The sequence below is a fragment of the Phytophthora sojae genome, assembly GCF_000149755.1.
Source record: "Phytophthora sojae unplaced genomic scaffold PHYSOscaffold_11, whole genome shotgun sequence".
NCBI classification, from domain to species: domain Eukaryota; phylum Oomycota; class Peronosporomycetes; order Peronosporales; family Peronosporaceae; genus Phytophthora; species Phytophthora sojae.
This window is the reverse complement of record NW_009258125.1, coordinates 1,784,738-1,807,873: the sequence shown is the minus strand read 5'-3', so window position 1 is coordinate 1,807,873 and position 23,136 is coordinate 1,784,738. Positions and strand designations below refer to the sequence as shown.

General features: G+C 52.9%; 13 protein-coding genes across 13 annotated transcripts; 6 read left to right on the top strand and 7 right to left on the bottom strand.

Annotated features, from left to right (window-relative positions):
* Window positions 1-48: 48 nt before the first annotated feature.
* On the bottom strand, window positions 49-348 carry PHYSODRAFT_381320 (hypothetical protein; the record flags this gene model as incomplete). The annotated part of the gene is made up of 1 exon (XM_009538291.1): window positions 49-348. A coding segment is annotated over one exon (300 nt), but the record flags the coding sequence as incomplete, so codon positions are not given.
* Window positions 349-1,038: 690 nt separating this feature from the next.
* PHYSODRAFT_526613 (hypothetical protein) lies at window positions 1,039-1,626 on the bottom strand (the record flags this gene model as incomplete). Its single annotated transcript, XM_009538290.1, has 1 exon — window positions 1,039-1,626. A coding segment is annotated over one exon (588 nt), but the record flags the coding sequence as incomplete, so codon positions are not given.
* A 402-nt stretch (window positions 1,627-2,028) lies between these two features.
* Window positions 2,029-2,754, bottom strand: PHYSODRAFT_526240 (hypothetical protein; the record flags this gene model as incomplete). Its single annotated transcript, XM_009538289.1, has 1 exon — window positions 2,029-2,754. A coding segment is annotated over one exon (726 nt), but the record flags the coding sequence as incomplete, so codon positions are not given.
* Window positions 2,755-2,991: 237 nt separating this feature from the next.
* On the bottom strand, window positions 2,992-3,237 carry PHYSODRAFT_434613 (hypothetical protein; the record flags this gene model as incomplete). The annotated part of the gene is made up of 1 exon (XM_009538288.1): window positions 2,992-3,237. A coding segment is annotated over one exon (246 nt), but the record flags the coding sequence as incomplete, so codon positions are not given.
* A 5,426-nt stretch (window positions 3,238-8,663) lies between these two features.
* On the bottom strand, window positions 8,664-9,101 carry PHYSODRAFT_527662 (hypothetical protein; the record flags this gene model as incomplete). The annotated part of the gene is made up of 1 exon (XM_009538287.1): window positions 8,664-9,101. One exon carries the CDS (start codon window positions 9,099-9,101, stop codon window positions 8,664-8,666), a length of 438 nt encoding a protein of 145 aa, XP_009536582.1.
* A 689-nt stretch (window positions 9,102-9,790) lies between these two features.
* PHYSODRAFT_526228 (hypothetical protein) lies at window positions 9,791-10,930 on the bottom strand (the record flags this gene model as incomplete). The annotated part of the gene is made up of 1 exon (XM_009538286.1): window positions 9,791-10,930. The coding sequence occupies one exon, from the start codon at window positions 10,928-10,930 to the stop codon at window positions 9,791-9,793; it is 1,140 nt and encodes a 379-aa protein (XP_009536581.1).
* Window positions 10,931-11,252: 322 nt separating this feature from the next.
* PHYSODRAFT_306323 (hypothetical protein) lies at window positions 11,253-12,128 on the bottom strand (the record flags this gene model as incomplete). The annotated part of the gene is made up of 3 exons (XM_009538285.1): window positions 11,253-11,536; window positions 11,593-12,022; window positions 12,060-12,128. The coding sequence occupies 3 exons, from the start codon at window positions 12,126-12,128 to the stop codon at window positions 11,253-11,255; spliced, it is 783 nt and encodes a 260-aa protein (XP_009536580.1).
* Window positions 12,129-14,750: 2,622 nt separating this feature from the next.
* Window positions 14,751-15,062, top strand: PHYSODRAFT_435680 (hypothetical protein; the record flags this gene model as incomplete). Its single annotated transcript, XM_009538284.1, has 1 exon — window positions 14,751-15,062. A coding segment is annotated over one exon (312 nt), but the record flags the coding sequence as incomplete, so codon positions are not given.
* Window positions 15,063-16,436: 1,374 nt separating this feature from the next.
* Window positions 16,437-16,787, top strand: PHYSODRAFT_306321 (hypothetical protein; the record flags this gene model as incomplete). The annotated part of the gene is made up of 1 exon (XM_009538283.1): window positions 16,437-16,787. One exon carries the CDS (start codon window positions 16,437-16,439, stop codon window positions 16,785-16,787), a length of 351 nt encoding a protein of 116 aa, XP_009536578.1.
* An 83-nt stretch (window positions 16,788-16,870) lies between these two features.
* On the top strand, window positions 16,871-17,641 carry PHYSODRAFT_424262 (hypothetical protein; the record flags this gene model as incomplete). Its single annotated transcript, XM_009538282.1, has 1 exon — window positions 16,871-17,641. A coding segment is annotated over one exon (771 nt), but the record flags the coding sequence as incomplete, so codon positions are not given.
* A 190-nt stretch (window positions 17,642-17,831) lies between these two features.
* On the top strand, window positions 17,832-18,257 carry PHYSODRAFT_254158 (hypothetical protein; the record flags this gene model as incomplete). The annotated part of the gene is made up of 1 exon (XM_009538281.1): window positions 17,832-18,257. The coding sequence occupies one exon, from the start codon at window positions 17,832-17,834 to the stop codon at window positions 18,255-18,257; it is 426 nt and encodes a 141-aa protein (XP_009536576.1).
* A 787-nt stretch (window positions 18,258-19,044) lies between these two features.
* On the top strand, window positions 19,045-19,305 carry PHYSODRAFT_527611 (Kazal-like serine protease inhibitor domain-containing protein; the record flags this gene model as incomplete). The annotated part of the gene is made up of 1 exon (XM_009538280.1): window positions 19,045-19,305. The coding sequence occupies one exon, from the start codon at window positions 19,045-19,047 to the stop codon at window positions 19,303-19,305; it is 261 nt and encodes an 86-aa protein (XP_009536575.1).
* Window positions 19,306-22,303: 2,998 nt separating this feature from the next.
* PHYSODRAFT_306320 (hypothetical protein) lies at window positions 22,304-22,687 on the top strand (the record flags this gene model as incomplete). Its single annotated transcript, XM_009538279.1, has 1 exon — window positions 22,304-22,687. One exon carries the CDS (start codon window positions 22,304-22,306, stop codon window positions 22,685-22,687), a length of 384 nt encoding a protein of 127 aa, XP_009536574.1.
* Between the last annotated feature and the right edge of the window lie 449 nt (window positions 22,688-23,136).

The following is a 23,136-nucleotide window of genomic DNA, read 5'->3' as shown; positions in this document are numbered from 1 at the left end:
TGTTCGTCCCATCGTGTTTGTCGAGCATAGTGATGCACCGCTAGTCAAGAGCACGTGCACCACAGAGGCGTGGCCTTTTAGCGCCGCCAACATCAGTGGGGTATTCCCCTGTGCATCCTTCATATCAATCTCTGCACCACCAGCAATGAGAGTCCGTGCGGCATTCACGTGCCCGAACTCACACGCAAGAGCAAGAGCTGCAGTCCCGTCAGGCCGTTGCTTATTAATGCTAGCTCCATTCCTCAACAATAGCGATATCATATCTGTTTGCCCCTCAGACGAAGCCTGCATCAGCGCCGTCCATCCTTTGTTGTCTGCAGCATCGATTGGGACACCACGATCCAACAGTAACTGCACCACTGTACCATGGTTCCCCCTTGTGGCCCAGATCATAGGCGTATTACCGACTTGATTCTCTAAACCAGGGTCCGCTCCAGCACTGAGTAATACCTTAACAGCGTCCGCATGCCCGTACGCACACGCAATTCCCAGCGCCGAAAAGCCATTCGGACGCTGCATATTGACGCTGGCGCCGTTCTTCAAGAGTAACGATATCACCTCCGTGTGTCCTTCAGACGAAGCTTGCATTAGCGCCGTCCAGTCTTCGTAGTTTGCTGCGTCAATCTCTGCATGGTTGTCCAACAACAGTTGCACCAATTCGATGTGGTTCCCTCTGGCTGCCCAGATCAGCGGCGTGTTTCCATCTTGATTCGGCAAGTCGACATTCGCGCAACCAGCTAGAAGTGCACGCGCTGCATCCACATATCCAAACTCACAGGCAATAGCAAGCGCCGTAAACCCGTTCGGGCGTTGGATATCAACGCTGGCTCCGTTCTGCACGAGTAGCGATATTAAGTCAGTATCTCCCTCTGACGAAGCCTGCATGAGCGCCGTCCATCCCTCGTTATCCGCCGCATCGATAAGTGCAGCTCTAGTCAATAGCAACTGCACCACGGCGCTATGGTTTCCCCTGGCTGCCCAAATGAGTGGCGTGTCCCCGACTCGATTCTGTGTGTCAGGGTCCGCTCCAGCACCAAGTAACACACGAGCAGTATCCACATGCCCGAACGCACACGCGGTTGTGAGCGCGGAGAAACCATTCGGACGCTGCAAGTTCACAGCGGCGCCGTTCTTCAAAAGCAATAATGCCACCTCAGTGTGTCCTTCGGACGAAGCCTGCATCAACGCTGTCCAGCCTTCGTTGTTAGCCACGTCGATGGGGGTACCCTTACTTAAGAGAAACTCTACCACCACCGTGTGGCCGTTCCGGGCTGCTTCTATCAGTGACGTGTTACCGTACTGATTCTTCAGGTCAATGTTTGAGCCCTTCGTAAACAGTAGATGGACGAGGTTGGCGTAACCATAGCGACACGCAATCGATAGTGCAGTTTCCCTCTCTGCGTTCACGGCATTGACGTTAGCTCTCTCATCCAAAAGAAGCTTGGTCAACTCGACGTTTCCGTCTTGAACTGCACTCATGAGCGGAGTCCATCCTCTGTCATCAGGCATGTCGATATCATCGCCATATTCCAGCAACTGCTTGACCTCGTCCACTTTGCCTTGCTCGCATGCAATTCGTAGCGCGGTATCGCCGCTGCGCTGTTTCCGGTCAATTGTAGCATTCATGGTAACACTATCCTGTGCATCTGCAGCTACCAGGGACGTAGGCTCGGTGTACACTTCATTGACAACAGGGTCGGCACGCTCGCGCTCGAAGATCAGCTGGGTAAACTCCATATAGCCACTCATGTATGCCACGGTCAACGCTGGCCAGTTCTGAAAATCTCCACACAAGTTGATATCGACCCCGTTATCGAGAAGTATCCGAACAACCGCCAGCCGTTTGTACCACACAGCAGAGTGCAAGGCCGTGCCACCACTCGGCAATCGCGCGTTAACGTTGGCGCCTCTTGTCAGTAGGAACTGGACAATGTCAGCGAATCCTAGTTGTGCCGCTGTGATTAACGGGGTGTACCCGTCGTCGTCTGCTACGTCAAGATCAGCTCCATAGTTCGAAAGTTTCACCACAACATCCAGCTGGTTGTGTTCGCAGGCGATATCAAGAGCGGTTGACCCATTCGGGCCTCGCTTGTCCACACTGGCAGAATGCTTCAGCAGCCGACTAACCACTTTAACATTTCCTCTCTCGGCCGCTCTCATCAGCGCAGTCCAGCCACGGCTATTTGAAGAATCTACAGATGCGCCACCATTCAGCAACATTTGCACCACGTCAGGATGGTCATTCCACGCTGCCCACATCAACGGCATATTGACATTGCGATCCCGCAAGTCGATGTCCGCTCCCCCTGCTAGAAGGCGAAGAACAGCATCCACGTGCCCAAACTCACACGCAGTGGCAAGAGCTGTGAACCCGTTCATACGCTGCTGGTCCACACTAGCCCCTCTCTTCAGTAGAAAAGAAATTATCTCCGAGTGCCCTCTCCAAGAAGCCTGCATGAGCGCCGTCCACCCTTCATTGTCTGCCAGGTCAATCGAAGCGCCTCTATCCACTAACAACTTCACCACGGCGCCATGGTTCTCTCTAGTGGCCCAGATCAACGGCGTATTACCCATTTGATTCTGCAAGTCCAAGTCCGCTCCAGCATCAAGTAATACACGCGCAGTATCCACATGCCCGAGCGCGCACGCTATCGCCAGGGCCGACAACCCGCTCGGGCCGCGCTTGTCAACACTCGCTCCTTTCTTCAAGAGTAACGATGTCACAGCAGTGAGACCTTCAGACGAAGCCTGCATCAGCGCTGTCCAGCCTTCGTTGCTCACAGCATCCACCGTTGCGTCATTGTCCAGTAGCAGCTGCACCAGTTCGACGTGATCTCCCCTGGCCGCCCAGATCAGTGGCGTATTCCCCTCCTGGTTGGGTAAATCTACCTTGGCACCGCCAGCTATGAGAGCTCTTGCAGTACCCACGTGGCCGAACTCGCAGGCAGTAGCAAGCGCCGTGAACCCGTCGGGTCGCTGGATATCAACGCTGGCTCCGCTCCTCAATAGCAACTCTATCAAGTCGATGTACCCTTTCCACGAGGCCTGCATCAGCGCCGTCCAACCATTGCAGTTGGCCACATCGACGGCCGCCCCTCTAAGCAGCAGCGTCCCCACCACAGCAGTGCGGCCACCGCGGGCCGCAGCCACAAGCGGCGCATCTCCGCATTCGTCCAGCGTGTTGACAGCTGCATTGCCCGCCAAGAGCCGAAGCGTAGCGTCCGAGTCTCCGCGCGCGCAGGCCTTCGTCAGCGTGGCCGCCTGCGTCTTGGAGCCGTCGGCCGCGGCTTCTTCTGCCGCTTCGACTTGCACCCCGCTGTCGGGCTCCGCTCGCTCCACGGCGGCCTCCTCGACTCCGTCGACGGACATACCACTGCAACTGCATCGGGATGATTTAGGCAAGCAAAGTGAAGGAAAAAGTGCCGTCTTTGGATTTGAGTCAGAATTTGGGTACGAAAAGCAGCTTTGTTAACCAATTTCAATCACTTCAAGTAATGCGATCATGGAAAAGATGATCACAATGAACTTTGGTAAAACAAACATAATGCTCGATCTCATGCCTTGGTGATAGCATGAGCATACCTGATCGCGGCTCCCTACATCAAAGTGCACTCTGGCTTCGGTTTGGCCACCGTAACTCGAGCATCGTCCTGGGCTGGATGCGAAGAGTCGATCGCTAGCCTGTCCGGCTCGTCAAACCCCTCCTTCTCTTCTTCGCTCATACTTGCTGCGTCGTCATCGGCAGCAGCGCGTGCATCCAAACCACCCTCTCCGTTGGGTGCAGCAACCGTCGGTGCACTGGTCTCGCCCTCAACAACAACGCTGGCACTTGGTTCACCGTCAGTCTGCAATAAAGCATAACAATAGTTAGAACCTCTCGCGAAGGATTCGCACGCAGCGATAGACCGACGCACCTTCACAGACGCCTTCAGCCGGTTCCATAGGCTGGCATGAGCCACGTTTAGTATCTCGTCCAGCCTCTCGATCGGGAACTTCTGCGCTGGGAAATGTTCACGGTGTAGCTTATACGCCGTCTCCAGGACCTGCTGGTCCTTCTCCTCCAATGATCTCTGCAATTGGCGAAGCTTCACGATTCGGCCAGCATCCACCTCGTCGAATGGCACGACGGCGCAGGATTTCCCACACCGGTCTTCGTGTTCCTTCAGCTGCAGTAGTAACAGCGGGTCGAGCTTGTCCCGTGTATACTCCTGACCGGAAAACGATGCGAGGAAATACTCTGTCGATGCATCGAGTAGCTGCGTCTTCAGCGAGCAGGAAGCCTTCGCCGTATCCTCTCCAAACTCGTCCACAGATTCTTGACGTTTCGTAGTGGCTGCCTGCAGATAGATAGAGCAATGTTCATTAGTCCAGCCGCTCTACAGCGATCGATTCATATGAACGGCATTTGCGTACCTTGGCCAAGTCTTTTTGCTCATCTCGAACCGCACTGAGCGCTGAAGAAGGCTGTTCCACAACGCAACGAGATATTTCGCCACCATTGCCCTTTGCTCGTTACTTCTGGCAACCTTGCTTAACTCGACAACTTCTTCGTCAATCGATGTTATCTTCGTGTCCGAGGAAGCATTACGGGCGTGCGTGTTCCACAGATCCGAGCACTCGTCAGGGTTTTGGCTGGCCTCACACAACCGAAAGTAATCGCTGGCGGTCCACCTGAAGCCCTTTTGCTCTGAGCCTCGCCTCCCTTGCATCTGCCTCACACTTTTCCGCAGCATTAGCGAAATCTTCCCGGCGCTGGCCAAGCTCCTTGTGCTTCATCTCAAGTTCATGTGCAGCTTCGCCACAATGCTGCTTCAACTGCTCGAATATGCATGCACGTTCTTGGGTCTCTGCAGTAAGGGTCGATAACGCCGACTCGATGGAGTCAACAGCAGCTTCCCACGCCTTAAAAGGGTCCTCGATGGTCTGAGTCTGGACCAGTTTCGCCTTAGTCGCTAACTCCAAACGGCCTGTGTCAACGGTCTACAATAGCGAAACGAAGCAAGTGTTTTAGCTCATCAATTCCAGCATTCGTCCAGAAAAGCACTCACCAATGCTGATTCAGTAACGGCGGCGAGTTCTGCATTTCGGGCATACTGCTCGATCACCCAGGAAGCAAAGGCACCAAATTCATGGTACGAGGAGCCGGCTCCTGCGTTTTCCCCGGTAGGAGGAGGCACCATTCCTTCGATCTCAGATAGAGCGTTTGGCTTGAACAGTCTGACCACCGACTCTCGAAGCCATACTTGCCATTGCGAGGCCCACGTAAAGCGCCTTAACGTCGCGTGCCGGACCACTCGCAAGTAAACAAATCGGCGAATCTCTCTTTTTCCCTTTCCACTGCTTCCCACTCAGTAGTGGTCGGTTCAGCCCCCGACTTCGTCGACGTGCTTCCTATCGACGACGCGTTACCCTCTTGTGATAGATGCGTGGGCGCGGCTTCACTATCTGCAACAGCAACGGGCTCGCCAGCAATTTGTACTGGGTCGTTGTCCCTTTTAGTGCGCTTTGCAGCTACACCACCAGTAGTTCCTCCATTAAATTGCCTCTTGACGCCAACAACCTGCCGCAGAAGTCCATTTTCCCTGCATGTAGCTTCGTCACCATTCTGCTCGTCGCACTCGCTCTGACCACTGGTGGCCTGCTGTTCATTTCCTGTATCGCGATCGGCTTGCTCACTTTCGCCCGTCGATGTGTGTCTCTTCAGACTCCGATTCCTCAATAGGTCTACAGCTTCAGAGCGTCCGCTTTGCTCCGCGAGGTTCACAGCCGTCTCACCGCTGGGCAATTGATGGTCAACGCATGCACCAGCCTCCAGCAAAAATTCAATCACCTCCAGATTGCCTTGCGTCGCTGCATACAGCAACGCCGTCCACCCATCATGCCCAGCAGCGTCAACCGCTGCGTCATGTTGCAGCAAGGTACGAGCCACGGCGAGATGTCCATATTGGCAAGCGACGGAAAGCGCTGTCGACCCGTTGGTATTCTGGTAATTCACTGCCGCCCCAGACTCAACGAGGAACTTGATAATCTCAACATCGCCATATTTGGCAGCTAACATCAAACTCGTCCACCCAATGTCATTACAGGCATCGGCATGAGCACCGCATTTGACCAAAGCACGAGCTGCTGCGTATTGGCAAGCGACGTAAAGAGCTGTCGACCCGTAGGGAAGCTGGTAGTTCACAGCCGCTCCAGACCCAACGAGACACTTAATTATCTCAACGTTACCGCCCTGCGCAGCAAAGAGCAGACTCGTCCACCCATCTCTGTTAGTGGCGTCGACACATGCACCGCGCTCGACCGAAGCACGAACTGCTGCGTGATACCCGCGATGACAGGCGACGTGAAGAGCTGTCGACCCGCAGAGAAGCTGGCGGTTTACTGACGCCCCAGACTAGATCAGGAACTCGATAGCCTCGGCGTTGCCATATTGGGCAGCAAAGAGCAAGCTCCACTCGTCTTTGGAAGTAGCATCAACTGGCACCATTCGTTCAGCAACTCCATCGGCCTGCGCCAGGCGACTAGCGCGAAAAGACTCTTGAGATCATTGTGGGCGAATCGATAAGACACAGCTCTGTAGTCAGGTTCCATCCACTCGTAGCCGGGAACGGAAAAGAACAGTCCGACGAAGTTTACGGATTCGGCAAACAACAGGAGGCGAGCGTGGAGGTTTTAATGCCAAATAACATTGGAGTCTTTCACATCGATACATGCCATTGTAATTGATGGGTGAGTGCAAGTTGAAGGTGCTGAGTGCATCGACCCATGTGTATCAGACCACACCTTCAACGAGCCCTGGGGAGAGCCGGGCTCCTGGGCTCTTGGGTGAACCCAAAAAGTCGCGAGCTCGGGCTCCTGGGCTCTTGAGTTCAATAGGTTAAGTGAAAGGAGCCCTCCAGAACTGTGAGCCCTCGTTAAGGCCCCCCCTCACCTGTGTTAAATATCTCGCTGATGATTGGCCGTCATTGAAGTATCTCCAGGTTCTAACCTGAAAAGGCATAGGAAAGACGGCTTCTCCTTGAGGGGAAGGAAGGACGATCGGCGACGCTGGGGTGGCCTCGGAGCGGCTGTCCACATATGAGCGGCGCGAGATCTTCTAGTGTGGCGATCTTTGAGCTCGATCTTCTAGCGTGGGCATCGATCACGCGAAGTTTGCTCGCCTTAAGTCTAGGTAAAATTGGCCAATCAGATATTACTATGAAGAGCCCGTCATAGATTTGAAGCTAAATTTGGGGAGCCCTGGGCTCCTTGATCTCGTACTTACCATGAGGGAGCCCGTTTTGTGCGACTTTTGGCTCTCGTATTAGGGGGAGCCCACTTTTGAAGTTGACGGGCTCGGACTCTGTATCAGACTGTTGGTACACGCTCCCTATTGTAACAAAACCTGCACCACATCCATGTATCCTTTTGATGAAGCATTCATCAGCGCTGATGAAATTCTACTTGTCCACTTAGCCTACCCGAATTCCAATACTTAATCTCTTCTCCCCAGGTCGAAAGCATACCAGTAGCATGGGTACAATCCTACTAGTAGGCGCGTAAAGATTAGTTTTAATATGAAAGTTTGTATAGTGCGACATATGTCCATCATAGACAGTACAAAGTGCAGGCGGAGACGTGACTTGCGCTGTGTAGACTTGGATGATAGCTTCTAACTGCGAGTAGCAGCGAACTCAGCAAAACTAAAGCGCTAGAGGTTTAGAAGTGTAGTCAGGCAGTTATAATGCATGAGATGTACGCTCGATTCGTATTCCGAGCTCCTGCGGAGGCTGACAGGAGCATGAATAGACGGTTCAAAAAGTAAAACTGGGTAGCCCAGACAAATACTTTGAGGTATTGCCACCGGCATCATTGTTCTGCTTGAAATATTTCGTATCCTTCTTGTACGTCATTTCCTCTCTCTAACTAGCTAAACATGATGGCTAGATTCTTCTGTGCACATTAGTTACTGGCGAGCAAAGTAAGCCTACCAAAAGCAGTAATTTCAAGCCAAATGAAGAGGTTTCTCGACAATTGGGGGCAATGAACACTATTCACGGCCACTAGAGTGTACCCCTTCCTTATTACTCGCTATTCGTTGCCATCCCGGGCATTAAGGACGCGTTTTCAGGACCTAAAAGGCAAAATTTCTCAAATCGTGGTGTGCCTAGATTTGTCGAAAGCCCAATTTTCTACTTGGGGTTTTACCATCTTACCTTGGTCAAATTCGATGCGGAAATAAATGCCAAACTCGCTGTTATCTCCTCTTTCGTATGAATGTCGGTAGGACGTTTGAACAGCGTTCACTCGAGCAACATTTAGTTTTAAAGTTGAGGCTACCGGTAGGCGCGCCATCATACTTATCCTACCGATGGGGAGTAATGATTAAGGGTTTAAGTATAGAGGTGCGTTCGATATGGCCACCATTTTCATCCTTTATACCGATGTTTGAGTATGTACATGAGCCACTAACGTTACGCGAGCCTCGCTCTCGGGTTCCTCCTGCTCAACGGCGTCAGCACTGTGGCTTGGCATCAGCGCCCGGAGAATGAGATACGAAGATTTTCAGGTTGAAGTTGTTGGTACAGTAATCTGCCCGAGTAAGGAACGCCTGATATATATAAAGACGCAGAATATATAAATGGATGTTAAGTTGAGTATACTTTTCCAATGTACTGATTTAGTTATTTCAAAATGAACTGAAGAGCAGCTTTACCTACGAGTCCGGAATGATTCCAACAGTGGCGTATGGTCGAAGCACTAACCTTTGACCAGGCATCCTCGCACCACAACAGCGCTGTCAACTGGTCGACCTCGTAGGGATTATCTAGCCCTTCACCAAGCCGGTCTAGAGCCTGCATCATCTTGCGGGATAGAATGTGTCGCTTAATACAATGAATGATTCCTTGGTCCTTCTCCAGCGGCCGCCCCAGCAGGACTGCACTTGACTTGATTATGCGGCATATCGTTGTCTTGCCTGGGGCGGCCGGGAGGCTGAACTCCGTCATAGCCCACTCAGCCACGCCCCTGTAGGAGAGAGCAGGTGTGCGGGCTGCCTTGTCGAGGATGCCCACTTTCTCAGACCAAGTGAGGCGGAGACGCTTGGACGGTGTGGACTTCATGGGTGGAGTGGGGGAGGAGGTGGGCTTGTGGGGCGAGGTGCAAAAGCAAAAGTGCGAGTGGTACATGTAGTTTGAAGTCTAGTAAGATCGCTAAATGCGCGCCATTTTTCAAACGGGGGTGGAGAGCTGATGATTGGCTCTGGATTTTTCACCTTAGTACCTCAGTACCTTGCACATCCCCCTATCGCCACATCGACTGGAAAATAATATTAAATATGTGAGGCTATTAGTTGTACACCCATTCCTTATTCGGGCAGAATTCTGTACAGTGTACCAGAATCATTGTAAACAAGCGCGCTCGTATACAGCACTGTAGCTATGTGCCAATGTGGAACCGCGTTGCCTTCAACAGTGTTCTCCATCATGTTCCAGAGAATGAAACACGGCTGCATGAGTACACGGAGCTTGTGCCTCCGTTTGTCATCGAATACCTCGCGAACGTATGCTGGGTTAGCCAGGTGTCAACAGGTCGTCACTCGACGGCATCCGCAAACTGCGCCGCTCTTCCGATGGATCGACAAGGCGGTGCTGGCTCGCCTTGCTAGGTAAAGCCGAGTATCGTTGGCGTCAAAAAGGTGATATTGATGCTTCCTTCCCCCACTTAATCTTAACAGGCTACAGGTTTACAGACACGCGTCTGTATCGATATGCGTGCTTCGTCCTGAACATACAATCCAATCGCTCGCCGTTTATGCCACGGCCTCGGTCTCGACAGGGGCCGAGTGCGTGACCTTGACGATGTAGGGCGTGGACTTGTGCGCGTGGTAAGCGGGCTTGCCCTTGAGTCCGAAGCTCTCGAAGAGGCGCTTGTCCTTCTCGAAGGCCGGGTTGGCCGTCGTCAGCAGCGTGTCGCCGTTGAAGATGGAGTTGGCGCCGGCCATGAACATCATCCCCTGCTCGGCGTCCGTGAAGGACATGCGGCCGGCGCTGAGGCGCACCATGGTCTTGGGCATGAGGATGCGCGCCGTGGCGATCATGCGGGCCATGTCAGAGGCCGTCACGGGCGCGATGTCCTCGTCGAAGAGCGGCGTGCCCTCCACAGACACGAGCGCGTTGACCGGAACGGACTCCGGGTGCTCGTCCATGGTGGCGAGCGTGTGCAGCAGGCCGACGCGGTCGATCTTGTCCTCGCCGAGGCCCAGGATGCCGCCGCAGCAGACGGAGATGCCGGCCTTGCGCACGTTCTCGATGGTCTTGAGGCGGTCGTCGTACGTGCGCGTGGTGATGACCTTGGCGTAGTGCTCGCGGCTCGTGTCGAGGTTGTGGTTGTAGGCCGAGAGCCCGGCCTCCTTGAGCTGCACGGCCTGCTCCTCCGTGAGCATGCCCAGCGTGCAGCAGACCTCGAGGTCCATGGCCTTGACCTGGCGCACCATGTCCAGGATGTGGCGGAACGCGTTCTTCTTGCCCACCTCGCGCCAGGCCGAGCCCATGCAGAAGCGCGTGCTGCCCGCGGCCTTGGCGCGGCGCGCCATCTCCACGACCTCCTGCACCTTCTTGGTGGGCTCGGGCTTGACGAACGTCTTGTGGCGCGACGACTGCGAGCAGTACTTGCAGTCCTCCGTGCAGCCGCCCGTCTTGATGGACAGCAGCGTGCACTGCTGCACCTCCGTCGGGTCGAAGTGCATGCGGTGCACCGTGGCCGCCTTGTACACGAGCTCCAGCAGCGGCTGGTCGAAGATGGCCTGCACCTCCTCCTTGGTCCAGTCGTGGCGCACCTCGGCCGACAGACCGGGCACCGTCAGCGCCACGGACGACGACTGGAAGCGCGCGCCAGCGGCAGCAGCAGCGCTAGAGCGGGCGGAGAGGGCGGCGAGCTTGCGGACGAACATCGTGCGGTGTAGCTGGAGCTGGAGCTGGTGCTGGGCTGGGGGTCCTGGCGGCGAGTTCGATTGTGAAACACCAGAATCGCAATGCGGGCAAAGCTGAAGTAACGCTATGAAGTCGCGGCTCTTCACGATTCACCATAAAGCAGTGGATTTTTCATGCTTTCAAACTATCGTTTGTATAATGTCAGTCGAATGCACTGGTTTATGGCATTTTGTTTGACACGCATTAAGTCGCGATATGAAGTAACGTGAAGCATCGTCAGGTGCAACACCGGATGCATCCAAACACCAAGCGGAGACCGCATTCCCAAGCTGGCGGCGAAACCTATAAGTGTTGCAATGCATTGCTAGCATTTTTAGCCTTCCTCGCTGAGGACGGAGCTGGCGGACTGCGAGAGCTCTCCATGCGGCCGAGTGCTCCACCGAAGATCGCGCTGCGTGGCCCTTCTCGCGCGCCCAGCGGCGAGTATTCACGGCGAGTGTGTTCTTCTACGTTCGCCCATGACGTCAGCGGCGTGGCCAAGCTTGCAAATCGCTGACGCTCCCGCGAGCGCGGAGCTGGCCAGATCGACGTCTTCATGCGGCGAAGGCGGCAGCGACCGACCGACACTTTGCAATTGGTGGTGCAGCGCCCCCTGCATTATGGCGAGGTGAGGTCGGCACACGTTCTGCATTGTATGCTGCTGCTTTGGTGGCCGACCGCCGGAAGATCGTCTGGGCAAGGGAAGCGGGAGCGCGGGCGGGAGCGGCGGCCCCAACTTCAAGGCGGCACGCCGGCAGCCGTCCAACGCCGCCCAACCTGGCCAGCGAGAAGGCGTCAAGCGCGACGGCGGCCGGGTGAATGTTTGGTGACCGTGAGCTGCCTCTGATCTGCTGTGAAGGTGGCGGCAACGGGGGGGGGCGCCCACGCTTTTGATGGATCCCGGTGGTGCGTGGGGGTGAGACGGTATCCGCCACTTTCCTCGGCCTCAGTCGCCGGCGCTGCTGTTGCCAAACCTGCGGCGGGGATAACACAATGACGAAGCTCTCGTCAGTATTAATAGCCCGTGGCTTTGATGCAGCTCGATTGTTCCAAGCCGCTGGGCGATAGAGATACTATACAGTACGCAGAATGGCAAGCACTAGGACGTACTACGAGCACATGATCACGAACAGCCTCAACGGCGCGACCTGGCCAATGAAGGCGAGATCGAGCAGACATATTGGGTGCATTATAACAATTTGTCAGGTTATAAAACCTGGTGATTCTGTAAGAGCAACGCGGCACTGAGGCCGCTGTCAGCAGCGTCTCCGAGAGTTGCAGCTCAAGCCACTGCTTACGCACCAAGCACGTCTTAGAATTGCTGCTTGTCTTTCGCGATATTTCTCCTGTAAGAAGGTTGTTAATACTGCAGCAGCGAACTCGGGTGCACCTGAACCCTCCTTCCTACCTTGGCACGAGGTTCACGTCTTCTCCACGATATCATGCAACTCGGCCGAACTCGATGGCTAGTAGCCATTGGCTACACATTCGGCTAGCCAGATCCATAAACTCCGCGGGGATCTTCTCACTTCCCATCTCTCTGCGCTGATGTCAAGCCACAGCGCGGACGCCGTCGACCAGGAAGAACCCGAGGGCGAGGCTCGCGTAGCGTTAGTGGCGCCAGCAGCATGTGCTACACACGTGGACTCATGTACACAAGAGCCCAATGTCTCCACAATCTCGAAAGCCTCTACCCATAATGCTAAGGATCTTTTAGCTAAAGATGAAGATGAAGTTCGCTGTGCCCTGCTCGAAGCGGTCCAAAGCGGCGACGTGGCCGTCGCCCAACTGCTTCTGGACAAAGGCGCACCCATTGACTTCGCAGACGACGGAGGTTGGACAGCGCTGATGCAGGCCTCGTGGAAAGGATATGCGGCTGTGGTTTCATGGCTCTTGCAGAGCGGAGCAAGCGTCGACAAGCGGCGGGCCGATGGGTTCTCGGCTCTTGCAACCGCCTGCGAGCTCGACACGTGGACGCTGTCCGCGCTCTTCTTGGAGCTGGTGCGGCGGTCAACCAGCAGAACAATGCGGGTAACACGCCGCTCGTCTGGGCGGCTCAGGGAGATCATTGCGGCGTGCTGCAACTGCTGCTGGACAGCGGGGCGTCGATCGATTCGGCGAACAACAAGGGCTGGACGGCACTCATGCAGGCCTCGTGGAAAGGAAACGCGGATGCGATCTCGTTGCTGCTGGAGAACAGAGCTAGCGTCAATAAACAGCGGCCGAGGGGTTTCTCCGCTCTTGCTACAGCGTGCGAGTTCGGTCATGTGGATGCAGCGCGAGCTCTCGTTGCTGGTGGTGCGGACATCGACCAGCGGGATGAAGCTGGGGATCCACCTCTGGCTCAAGCGGCTCGAAAGGGCCACAGCGCTGTGGTGGAACTCCTTTTGGATAAAGGCGCCTCGGTCGACTTGGCGAACGATGAAGGCTGGACGGCGCTGATGCTGGCCTCGTGGAAAGGGTACACGGACGTGTTTGCAGTGTTGCTGGAGAACGGCGCAAGCGTTGACAAGCAGCGGGCGACTGGTTTATCAGCTCTTGCATCTGCTAGTGAGTTCGGACACGTGGATGCTGCTCGCGTTCTTCTTGCGGGTGGAGCGAAGCGTGGACTTACCGGACGAGAGCCAAAGTGCTCCGTTGATGTGGGCGGCTTGGAATGGCCATGCGAACGTGGTTGACTTGCTGTTGGAGAGGGGTGCGGACGTGGATTCGTCAAACAACGTTGGCTGGACTGCGTTGATGAGAGCTGCTGAGAGAGGACACGCGAAGGTGATCACTCGACTACTGAAGCATTCTGCCAGTATCGACAAACCAGGCCCGAATGGTTCAACCGCGCTCAACATTGCCTGTGAACACAACCAGCTTGGAATTGTGGTGAAACTTGTGAACCACGGAGCCGATCTTGATGCGGCTGATGACGACGGGTATACTCCGCTGATCACTGCCGCGCACCTTGGATTCGCTGACATTGTTCAGTTTTTAGTGACAACAGGAGCCAACGTCAACGCACGACTGCCGAGCGGAGGCACAGCCTTACACACTGCCGTGTGGTACAAGCGGTTGGCGGTTGTTCGGATCCTTCTCGATAACGGAGCAGATATCAATTTGTGCGGAGACTTCCAGCATTGGCCAGCGTTGACGATAGCGTACATGAGTGGGTACACGGAGTTTTCACAGCTGATCCTCGAGCGTGAACGCGTCCAGGGTGCTGTCAATGAAGGTGGGCCACCTGCAACTAGAGAAATACAAAGATCCGACTCAACTTCGTCGGCGATCGACCGAAAGCTCCGTAGTGGCGACACCGCACTGCTGATTGCATGTGAGCAAGGCAAAGTGGAGGTGGCTAAACGCTTGTTGGAGTATCGTGATGACATCGACGTGCCTGATGGCAACGGCTGGACCCCGCTCATGTGTGCTGTTCAAAGTGGCAACATTGATCTAATCCAAATTCTTTTGGACGGAAGAGCGAACATTAATGCGATAAACGAAGAGGGGTCAACAGCGCTATCGATCGCCTGTCAACATGGCCACACCGACTCTGTACAGCTCCTACTCTCACAAGGCGCCAACTTTGATCTACGGAATCAACACGGTAATTCCCCGCCAATGGAAGCGGCTGAAAACGGCCATGCCGCTGTACTACGGCTGCTTCTGGAGAGGGGTTTACCTATTGATGCCACGAACAACGAAGGGTGGACAGCGCTAATGCAGGCTTCGTGGGGAGGATACACCGACGTGATATCGCTGCTCTTGCAGAACGGAGCGAGCGTCGACGCGCAGCGTTCAAATGGGTTTTCAGCACTTGCAACCGCGTGCGAGTTCGGAAACGTGGATGCTGCTCGTCTGTTGATTGACGCAGGAGCAGCCATTGATGTGCAAGATGAAAATGGTCATACGCCGCTCATTTGGGCCACCAGAGGAAACCATACTGCCGCGGTGCAGTTGTTGTTGGACAGCGGTGCATCGGTCGATATGGCGAACGAGGATGGTTGGACGGCGCTCATGCAGGCATCGTGGAAAGGCCACTCGAACGTGGTTTCGTTGCTCTTGGAAAACGGAGCAAGCGTCGATGTGCAACGTTCCAATGGTTTTTCAGCGCTTGCAACCGCGTGCGAGTTTGGACACGTGGATGCTGCTCGCGTTCTTGTAGCGGGGGGCGCGAACATTGATTTGCCGGATGAGAATGGTAATACGCCACTGGCGTGGGCAGCTTGGAATGGCGACGCTTCTGTGGTGGAATTGCTCTTGAACAGTGGGCAGCCTACATGTAAAATGTTGACCGCCCCGAGTAAAGCTACAGTGCCTACAGTAATTAATTAGTCTGGCCCAGACTAAATCTGAATAGCAGAGTTTTGTTTTCTAACAATTTGGATATGCTGGAGGAAAGTGACGGTCCGCTGTCGGAGAGCAATACAATTCAGACAATTATGAACATTCTAAAACCAGCAAACCTACTTTTCTTTTTAAAAAAATAAAAAATTACGGTGCTCTTGTGTATATATTTTGCTCATGATCACCGTAAATATCGTACAGAATCGGGGGTCTGTACATGTAGATAAGCACGTAACTTAATAGATCCCGGAAGGTGAACAAGGGGTCTAACTCAGCACACGAATTAGTCTGGCCCAGACTAATTACTGTAGGCACTAGCTAAAAGCTACCAGTAAAAGCTGAGTTAAGACAATAGGCCAACGTGTCAACAATGATGACGATGATATCGCTTTTAGGCAGAGGATACCAGCAATGATGGCCTCCATCATTGCTGGCATCATTGATGGCGCCCGGTAGCAAACTTTGCTACACCTGTTACCCCAAATGATGGGCTGTATCATGTAAAAGCAGCATAGCTCGAGTCGAGCTGCTCGACTAAGGAGTAGTGCATCCTACGCAGAGGTATTCCGCCAGCCGTTTGGATAGAAGGCACACCTCTTTCAAAAGTCCTTAGGTACGGACAAATGTGTTTGTCGGTTTTCCAAAGTTTTAAAATCGGAGTAATGACCATGCGTGGCCGTGCATAACGTGCTTCCTCAGCACACGAGGCTTAGAGCACCGATACACCAATATCAGCCCATGTCGTGCTAGCACGAGGAAACTCAGGGTTTGCTAGTGAATGTCGTTCGCGTGAGAGAATAAAACCTAGAGTTTGTTACGGCGATTAAAAAAAATACTAGAGTGTAGTATCGATTGCGGTTCACCCCTGCAATCAATTAAATAAAAAGTGATTGCGAAGCTGCACTCGTAATTCATCCTTTAGATCCTGAAGCATTTTTTTTTATCGGCTCAAAGTGTTCGCAACGTTTTCGTGCGTTACCCGGGTTCCTGAGCTGTTCGCGCCGTTCCTGAGCTGTTCGTGGTGCATGCTGCAATGTCACGTGAATGTCACGTGTTGTTGCCTCTCTTTCCCTTCGCTATTTCGGACCTTTATCGCATTTACTTCACTTTTCAAGTTGCTCCCGAGCACTTCCACAAAACCTTTGAGTGGCAATCATGCGTGATTCCTGCTTGGTGCTGCTGGCCATTGTACTCGCTACATGTGCTGAAGCTACCTCGACCAAGTGGTCACTTTTGCCTCATTCGCTCCGTTCAATGGACGCACAAGACATCGCGTCCACGAGGCTGTTGCGAGGCTACGAGGCCGCGGACAGTGTGAAGGAGAGCAGCGAAGATCGAGCGACTGGTATTAAGCTCCTTGACGACTTCTTTGAGAATCAACAGTTGAAGATGTGGGCGAAGAAGGGGGTCTCAGCTGCCAACGCTTTGAGCCTGACGAAGCTTGACGACGCAGGAAACGACATTTTCGCCAGCCCCTCGTGGAGGGACGTTGGGTTCGCTACGTGAAGATGCTCGGAGAAGATCCGGAGGTGAAGATGGCTTCGGCGTTGACCACAAAGTTCGGTGGTAGCGCTGGTCTGGTCAACAAACTGACAGCGGCAAAGGCGGAGCCAACAGCAGCAGCTTTTGCCACGAAACTGGAGAGCGCAATGATTCGTGGTTGGCTAAACCGTCGGCACAAACCCAACGAGGTGTTCACGTTCCTGCAACTGGAGAAAAGCGGCGCCAAGGCTTTCGAGACCCCTCAGTTTGCCACTTGGCTCAACTATCTCAACGCTTTCAATGAAAAGTACCCTAAGAAGAAAACGACCATGCTGCAAGTAATGAAGGCGAAGTATGCTAGCGACGAAGGGGCTCTTGCTCTGGCAAAGATGGTGGCGTCGGTGGACGACGCTGGTACACCGTGGAGCAAAGTCCTCAAAGAAGAGTTGGTGACGGGTTGGATGGACCAGCCAAATCACCCCGAAAACATCTTCAAGATGCTGAAGCTCGATGAAGCAGGGGACGGCCTCCTCAGCAGCCCGGCCTTGGCTACTTGGGTCCAATACCTGAAAGCGTTCAACAAGGAATACCCCCGTGCTCAGACGACCATGATCCAGACGTTCACGAAGAGCTACGGCGACGAAAAACTAGCGACGATGATCCAGGCGGCGAAGAAGACCCCGACGACGGAGAAACTTGCTGCAAATTTGCAAACGGCGCAGTTTAAACAATGGATGGCTCAAGGCAAAACGCCGGACGACGTCTACAAAACTGTGTTGAAACTGGAATCGACCAGTAGTCCGAATGCTGACATTTGGCGCGCATTCTACAAGGCGTACGACGAGGCATTTCCAGGGAAACTGTTTTCGTTCAAACCATAGTGTGGCATGCTTTTTTTCAGAAATATACTTTCTTCTAAAGGAAAATGACGAGTGAAAAGTGAAAGTAACAAACGTACTTGCTTTTTTCTTTTTTTTGTGATCATCAAGTTGATTGACTTGATTGACGGGAAGGGGAGAAAACAAGAAGCGAAACAAAGTTTCTTTCATTATCAAAGATTGCATTGGGATGCCAAAGGACCTGGCGAAGAAGGTGTTGAGCGTGGACGGCGGCTTGATTAGGGCGGTTAAGGCCGCCACACTCCGTGATGTGAATGCGTTCAACGCGTCGATTCGCACGAGCTCGAAGGCCGCTGCGGGCACAGACGCTCTGTACAAGGCGGATAAGGGCGTGGATGCGATGTGGCACCCTCGAGATGAATGCAGTAGCGAGTCCGAGCGTCCATGTAAAAGGCAAAAGGTGTGGGTCCAGTTGATGGACGAGAGGACCCACGACGTATTCGCCGATACCAGTCTGCAGTTGGTGACTTTGCGAGAAGACGACGGTATCATCGTCGAAGTCGCCGAAGCGGCCCAGGCATTGTACGATGAGGAGCAACCAGTAGGGAAGAATTGCCTCGGCCACGTGCTACCGTCGCAGCTGACGGTGTACTAATTTAATCGCGAGTGATAGAGCGCAAACATACAAACGCATTTACAAACAGCACTTATAGTGAGTTAGTGTATTGTGAAATTCACTAACATGTTTGCGGAGTACACTAGCTTCGAAAGTCTCTAAAATCCGATGACATCTTCCGGGTATCTCACAAAGTTCCAAAGACGTCGCCTCCTGGGTGGGCAGGACTCACGTACACAGTCTATTTTCGGTGAAATCTTGGCGTTTGTTTTGGCAGCCCATCACCCCTCAATGTGACGACCTTCCCGCAGGACGGATGTCATCCGCGGGAAATGGCTTTGCTCCGCTGCGCTCCGCAAAGGCAGTCGCTGCGCTCCTGCGATAAAAAGATTCTCTCACCTGGCGAGAACAGTGCTCGGCTCGCTGGAATGCTCGTCGCTGGGCCCGCCTCCGCAAATACCGCGCGGCATCGCTACGCGGACACCCCGCGCGGGTTTGCTGCGGCTACGCTCCTCGCAACCGCGAGCCTCCGTTGCTCTCTTCTATATCACATTCACACACCCCTCGACCCCCATAAAAAAAACTGTGTCCGTAAGCACTCCCCTCCTAGGTGAGCATGCTGTGTATCTCAGATATAGTGGAGGAACACTGTACTACATATATAAGCAATAAGTAACAGGTGATTTAGAGGAGACGCCATATCGACAACGTAGATGACGGTTTCCTGCGCCGCAGCACTTGACAAGACAAGAGTCTTGTCTTGTCCGATTCACTTCGCAATTTCCCAGCAATACCACAAGACCGCTCAAAATCACACCCCGAAGCCATGAAGTTTGCCGTTGCAGCCGTTCTCGCCTCGCTCCTAATCGCCGGAATCTCCGCTGACGAAACTTGGGCCTGCGCCAATGTCCCCTACATTAAGTGCGACCATGACAACACAGAAGTCTGCGCAAGCAACGGCGTCACCTACAAGAATTCATGCGAGTTCAGCAAGGCCAACTGCGACAACAAGGGCATGAGAGTGCTGCACCAGGGCATGTGCAATAGGAGCGAGGGTGGCCGGCGATTGAGAGACGTCGAGGCTTAACCTGTAAGGTTGGGACCGTAGCCGACTTGATGGGCTCAAAAGCCAAGCTGGGAGAGGTTCTGTCCGTCCGGGACTCTTTTGTATTCATGTGCCGTACGCATAAGGCTAGAAATAACCTTGCGATATAAATACTACTAGTTGTACTGCAATAGTACTACTAGTATTTGTTGTACTTAAGTAATTGACCGTCGTTTACGTGGCCTAACACAATGCAGATCGTGCTGGTTCTTATTCGAGATATTTGCATGATCTATAATCAAGACAGGAAAGGAAAAGACTGTGGGGGCAATTCATTTCTTCTCCTGTTTTTATCCGGCCGATGGCCACGTTAACGTAGCGAAGATTTTGTAACATGCGGTGTTAAAGTGGGCATGAATGCGCTTAATGGGGCTACCGTTCTTCGTGTCGCGTATTTGGGAAGCTACCATCAAGTGTCAAGGATCCCGGTTGAGTATGGCGCGTCTAGCACTTTGTATGCCAATGTGGCGAAAGATGCGGGTAAGCTGGTACAGTATCCAGAAAAGTATATTAATACTACGCAGTAGATCCAACACAACCCTGAGCACGTGCAGCAAGAATGCCTTAGCACGGAAAATACCCTGCGGTCTACTTCTAAGAATACTGGCATATCTACATTCGATGGATGTACATCACGTTGGATGAACAGCTGCATTCGCGCGACTACATTTAATCGCTGGAGTGTTCTTTTCGCAAAGAGACAGCTGCTACATATTTGAACTGGATGCACTTGATCTCTATACGTGCACGCTTATTATTGCTTCCTACAAGCATCGATGATATTAAAGCACAATATTACTTAAAAGCTGGTTTGGTATAGTGCGCAGACGGTCTTTGATATTCGCAGCTGTTATGGGTCTTGAGATAATTGCACCCAGTTTACGACTTGATCTTTCGTTAGATATTAATATATTCACTGGAAGTGGGCCTGCCCACTGGGTACTGCCCAGTACGCACTATCTCAATCAACCATACTCATATTATTATAGGAACTCGGATAGTAGCAGATCTAACTGCAACTGACTAACGGCTTCCCCACCCCGGCGAGATGGGTTCTGCAGCTCTCACGTTGAGGGTTCAGACAGAGTTTGGGATTTACCCTTTGAGGAGCAAGTCCTCACGGTAGAATACCAAAGAGAACTAAGCAGACTATATTATTATACGTTGGTGGCTTTGGGCGTACCAGTGCCCACTTATTGTGTGTTTGTGTGTGCGTCCTTCTTTTAGTTTTGACGTAGAGTATTACTCTACGAACGCGCAACGATGTACCCACCGAGTTAATACTTGCAAAATACCCGCCTGTACCTGACAATACCCAACCGAGTAGCATAGTATAGTAGCACCTGTATGCGTCTAATACATAAGGCAAATACCTGATCCAGCTGTATCCGAATCCTGCCCCAGCTGTATTCAAATAAATACCCGACCGAGTATTCAGATATCTTGGTTACCATGTGCTCGTAATGTGAATACTGTACGTTGTTATAATACTTGTTAGTATTCAAACATACCAAATTCTGGTAGCTTGAGCACTTGCTCCACAGTTTGCTATCATCATGCTTGAGCACACAAAGAATGTGACGCTGCGTCAATGACTTGCCGGATCAACCTAATATCAACCGGATATGGCACTGATTGAAGCAACATTGAAATGTTGGCGTTGCGTAACATTGAGCGCAACAATGGTGCCTCTGCCTAACATTGCACAATGTTACGGTATCTCTCGTAGCAGAATATTTGGTTTACCAATGTGACAATAGTGGACACGCGTCGCCGACAGCTCGACAGCTCGACAGCTCGACAGCTCGACAGCTCGACAGCGAAGCACGCTGTATCACTCGGGGCGTGCGCCAACAGCTTCCGCCGCTAACGCGGCAAGCGCGTCATGGTGTACGCGCCGAGTCGGCGCCGCCGACACATGCAGCAGGAGAATGGGCTCTACGGGATCTACGCGCAGCTCTACCTGGGCGCCACGTGTTGTATATTCCTAGTTGGCAGGACACTCTCGCGTTGGCTTTCGCCTGCGGACTTAGCGACGGCACTTCGGGGGGGGGGCGCCCCTCTCTCGCTTCGCTCGGGGGGCGCCGCTGTGCGGCCTGCCCCACCCCCTCGTGCCTTACGCTAAGTCCTCGGCTCGGCCAGGCGCGGTGTCTAGGAAAAAAAATATCGGGTTGCAGCGCTCGCCTTCGCTCGCTCGCGCAGACCCGCCCCCGCCTGATCGGCGGGTGTTGACGATCGGTGAACGCGCTCAGCGAGGCTCGCGCTCGCGTTCGCTCGCCCTCCCCCTTTTACCTAACTGCGCTGTTGGCTAGAGGCGCATTAAAAGCGCTTAGGTCTGCTTAGAAGGTAGCGCATTCGATTGCATGCAACACGCATCGCACCTGACGCAACGCAACGCACTGGGAAGGCGTTTGCTCTCGCATACGTAGTACACAAATGCATATAAGCACCGCAGTAGGACATGCACACATTAGAATAAGGTTGAGCGGGTGACCGCTGCAGACGGTCGCACGACGCGGAGGCGGAGCGAGCGCGCGGGCGTTTGCTTCCTACCCGGTAGATTCTGAAATGAGAGCTGTTGTGAGCCAGTCGCTCCAACATGAAATTTCACGTCTGGAAAATTTACATTGCGTCAATGTTAGCGATCATGCAACATTGGACCCCATCAATGTTATTGATCCCACACATTGAGGCTGATTTTCAATGTTGCTTTAATGACTCTCACCGGGTATTCACAATGACGCTAATAAAATGGCCTCAATCTAGCTAACGATTGGCCAAAAATAATAGATATACGTAATCATGTCGTACTTAATGAGATCTTAATATATCATTTTGAATATTAGTATTGTTATTAATATTACTTTTCCAAAGGCTTCAAATATCATATATTATTTTATATATCAAAACCATAAGTGTCGATATTATATCAATACCATATTGCCCATTTTTGAGTTAACATTAGCCCCTGTGTACATGTATGGATGCTTACAACAGTCTGGCGTATTTGGGGACCCGGATCGCCTGTACGAAGACAAAATCGCTATCAAATCCTGCCGTTGAACATACAATGCCGAGGAAGACAGTCAGGCTGTATTTTGCTAGAAACTCCGCACCTCATCGTGTCCCAAAACGAAGCACCATGAAGTTTGCCGCTGCTCTCATCGCCGCTGCCATGATCGTCAGCTTCTCCGCTCAATCGTCGGGCAGCACGTGTATCCTGGACTGCCCGTCCACGTACGGGCCTGTTTGTGGGGATAATGGCGTGACGTACCCGAACGAATGTGCGCTGGATAACGGCAACTGCCTCCTCACCAACGGCGACTACATCTTCACCAAGTCCCAAGGATCGTGCTCGAAGTGAGCACCCACTGGTTGAAGCTCAAAGCCAGCGCTCATCCGCACTGATAAGCGAGACCAATACATCAGCTCGGTTGTTTCAGCCCACTGCGATGTTGTATTTTACACCAATACTTGCCCTTCTAAGACTGGCAATACCTTCTAAGAATGGCCTAGAGCTACTGTACTAATGAGTAGGCCCTCAGAAATTAGACACGAAATCAATATTCTACATTTCGGTACTCATTTATGTTTTGTTTTCGAGTATTTATTGATTGATCCGGGTTTAGCTATTTTCGGATAAAGTGTTTCCGACGACGGATAAAATCCGTCCAACCAAATTATCCCAAGATAAAATCTCGCCGTCGGAAAGCTTCCGACGACGACGAGGACACCACCACCAGAACCCCTTCAAGATGGACACGTAGAGTTGAATCGGTGCTTGCCGACGGCGGCCAAACTGTCGGAATAATA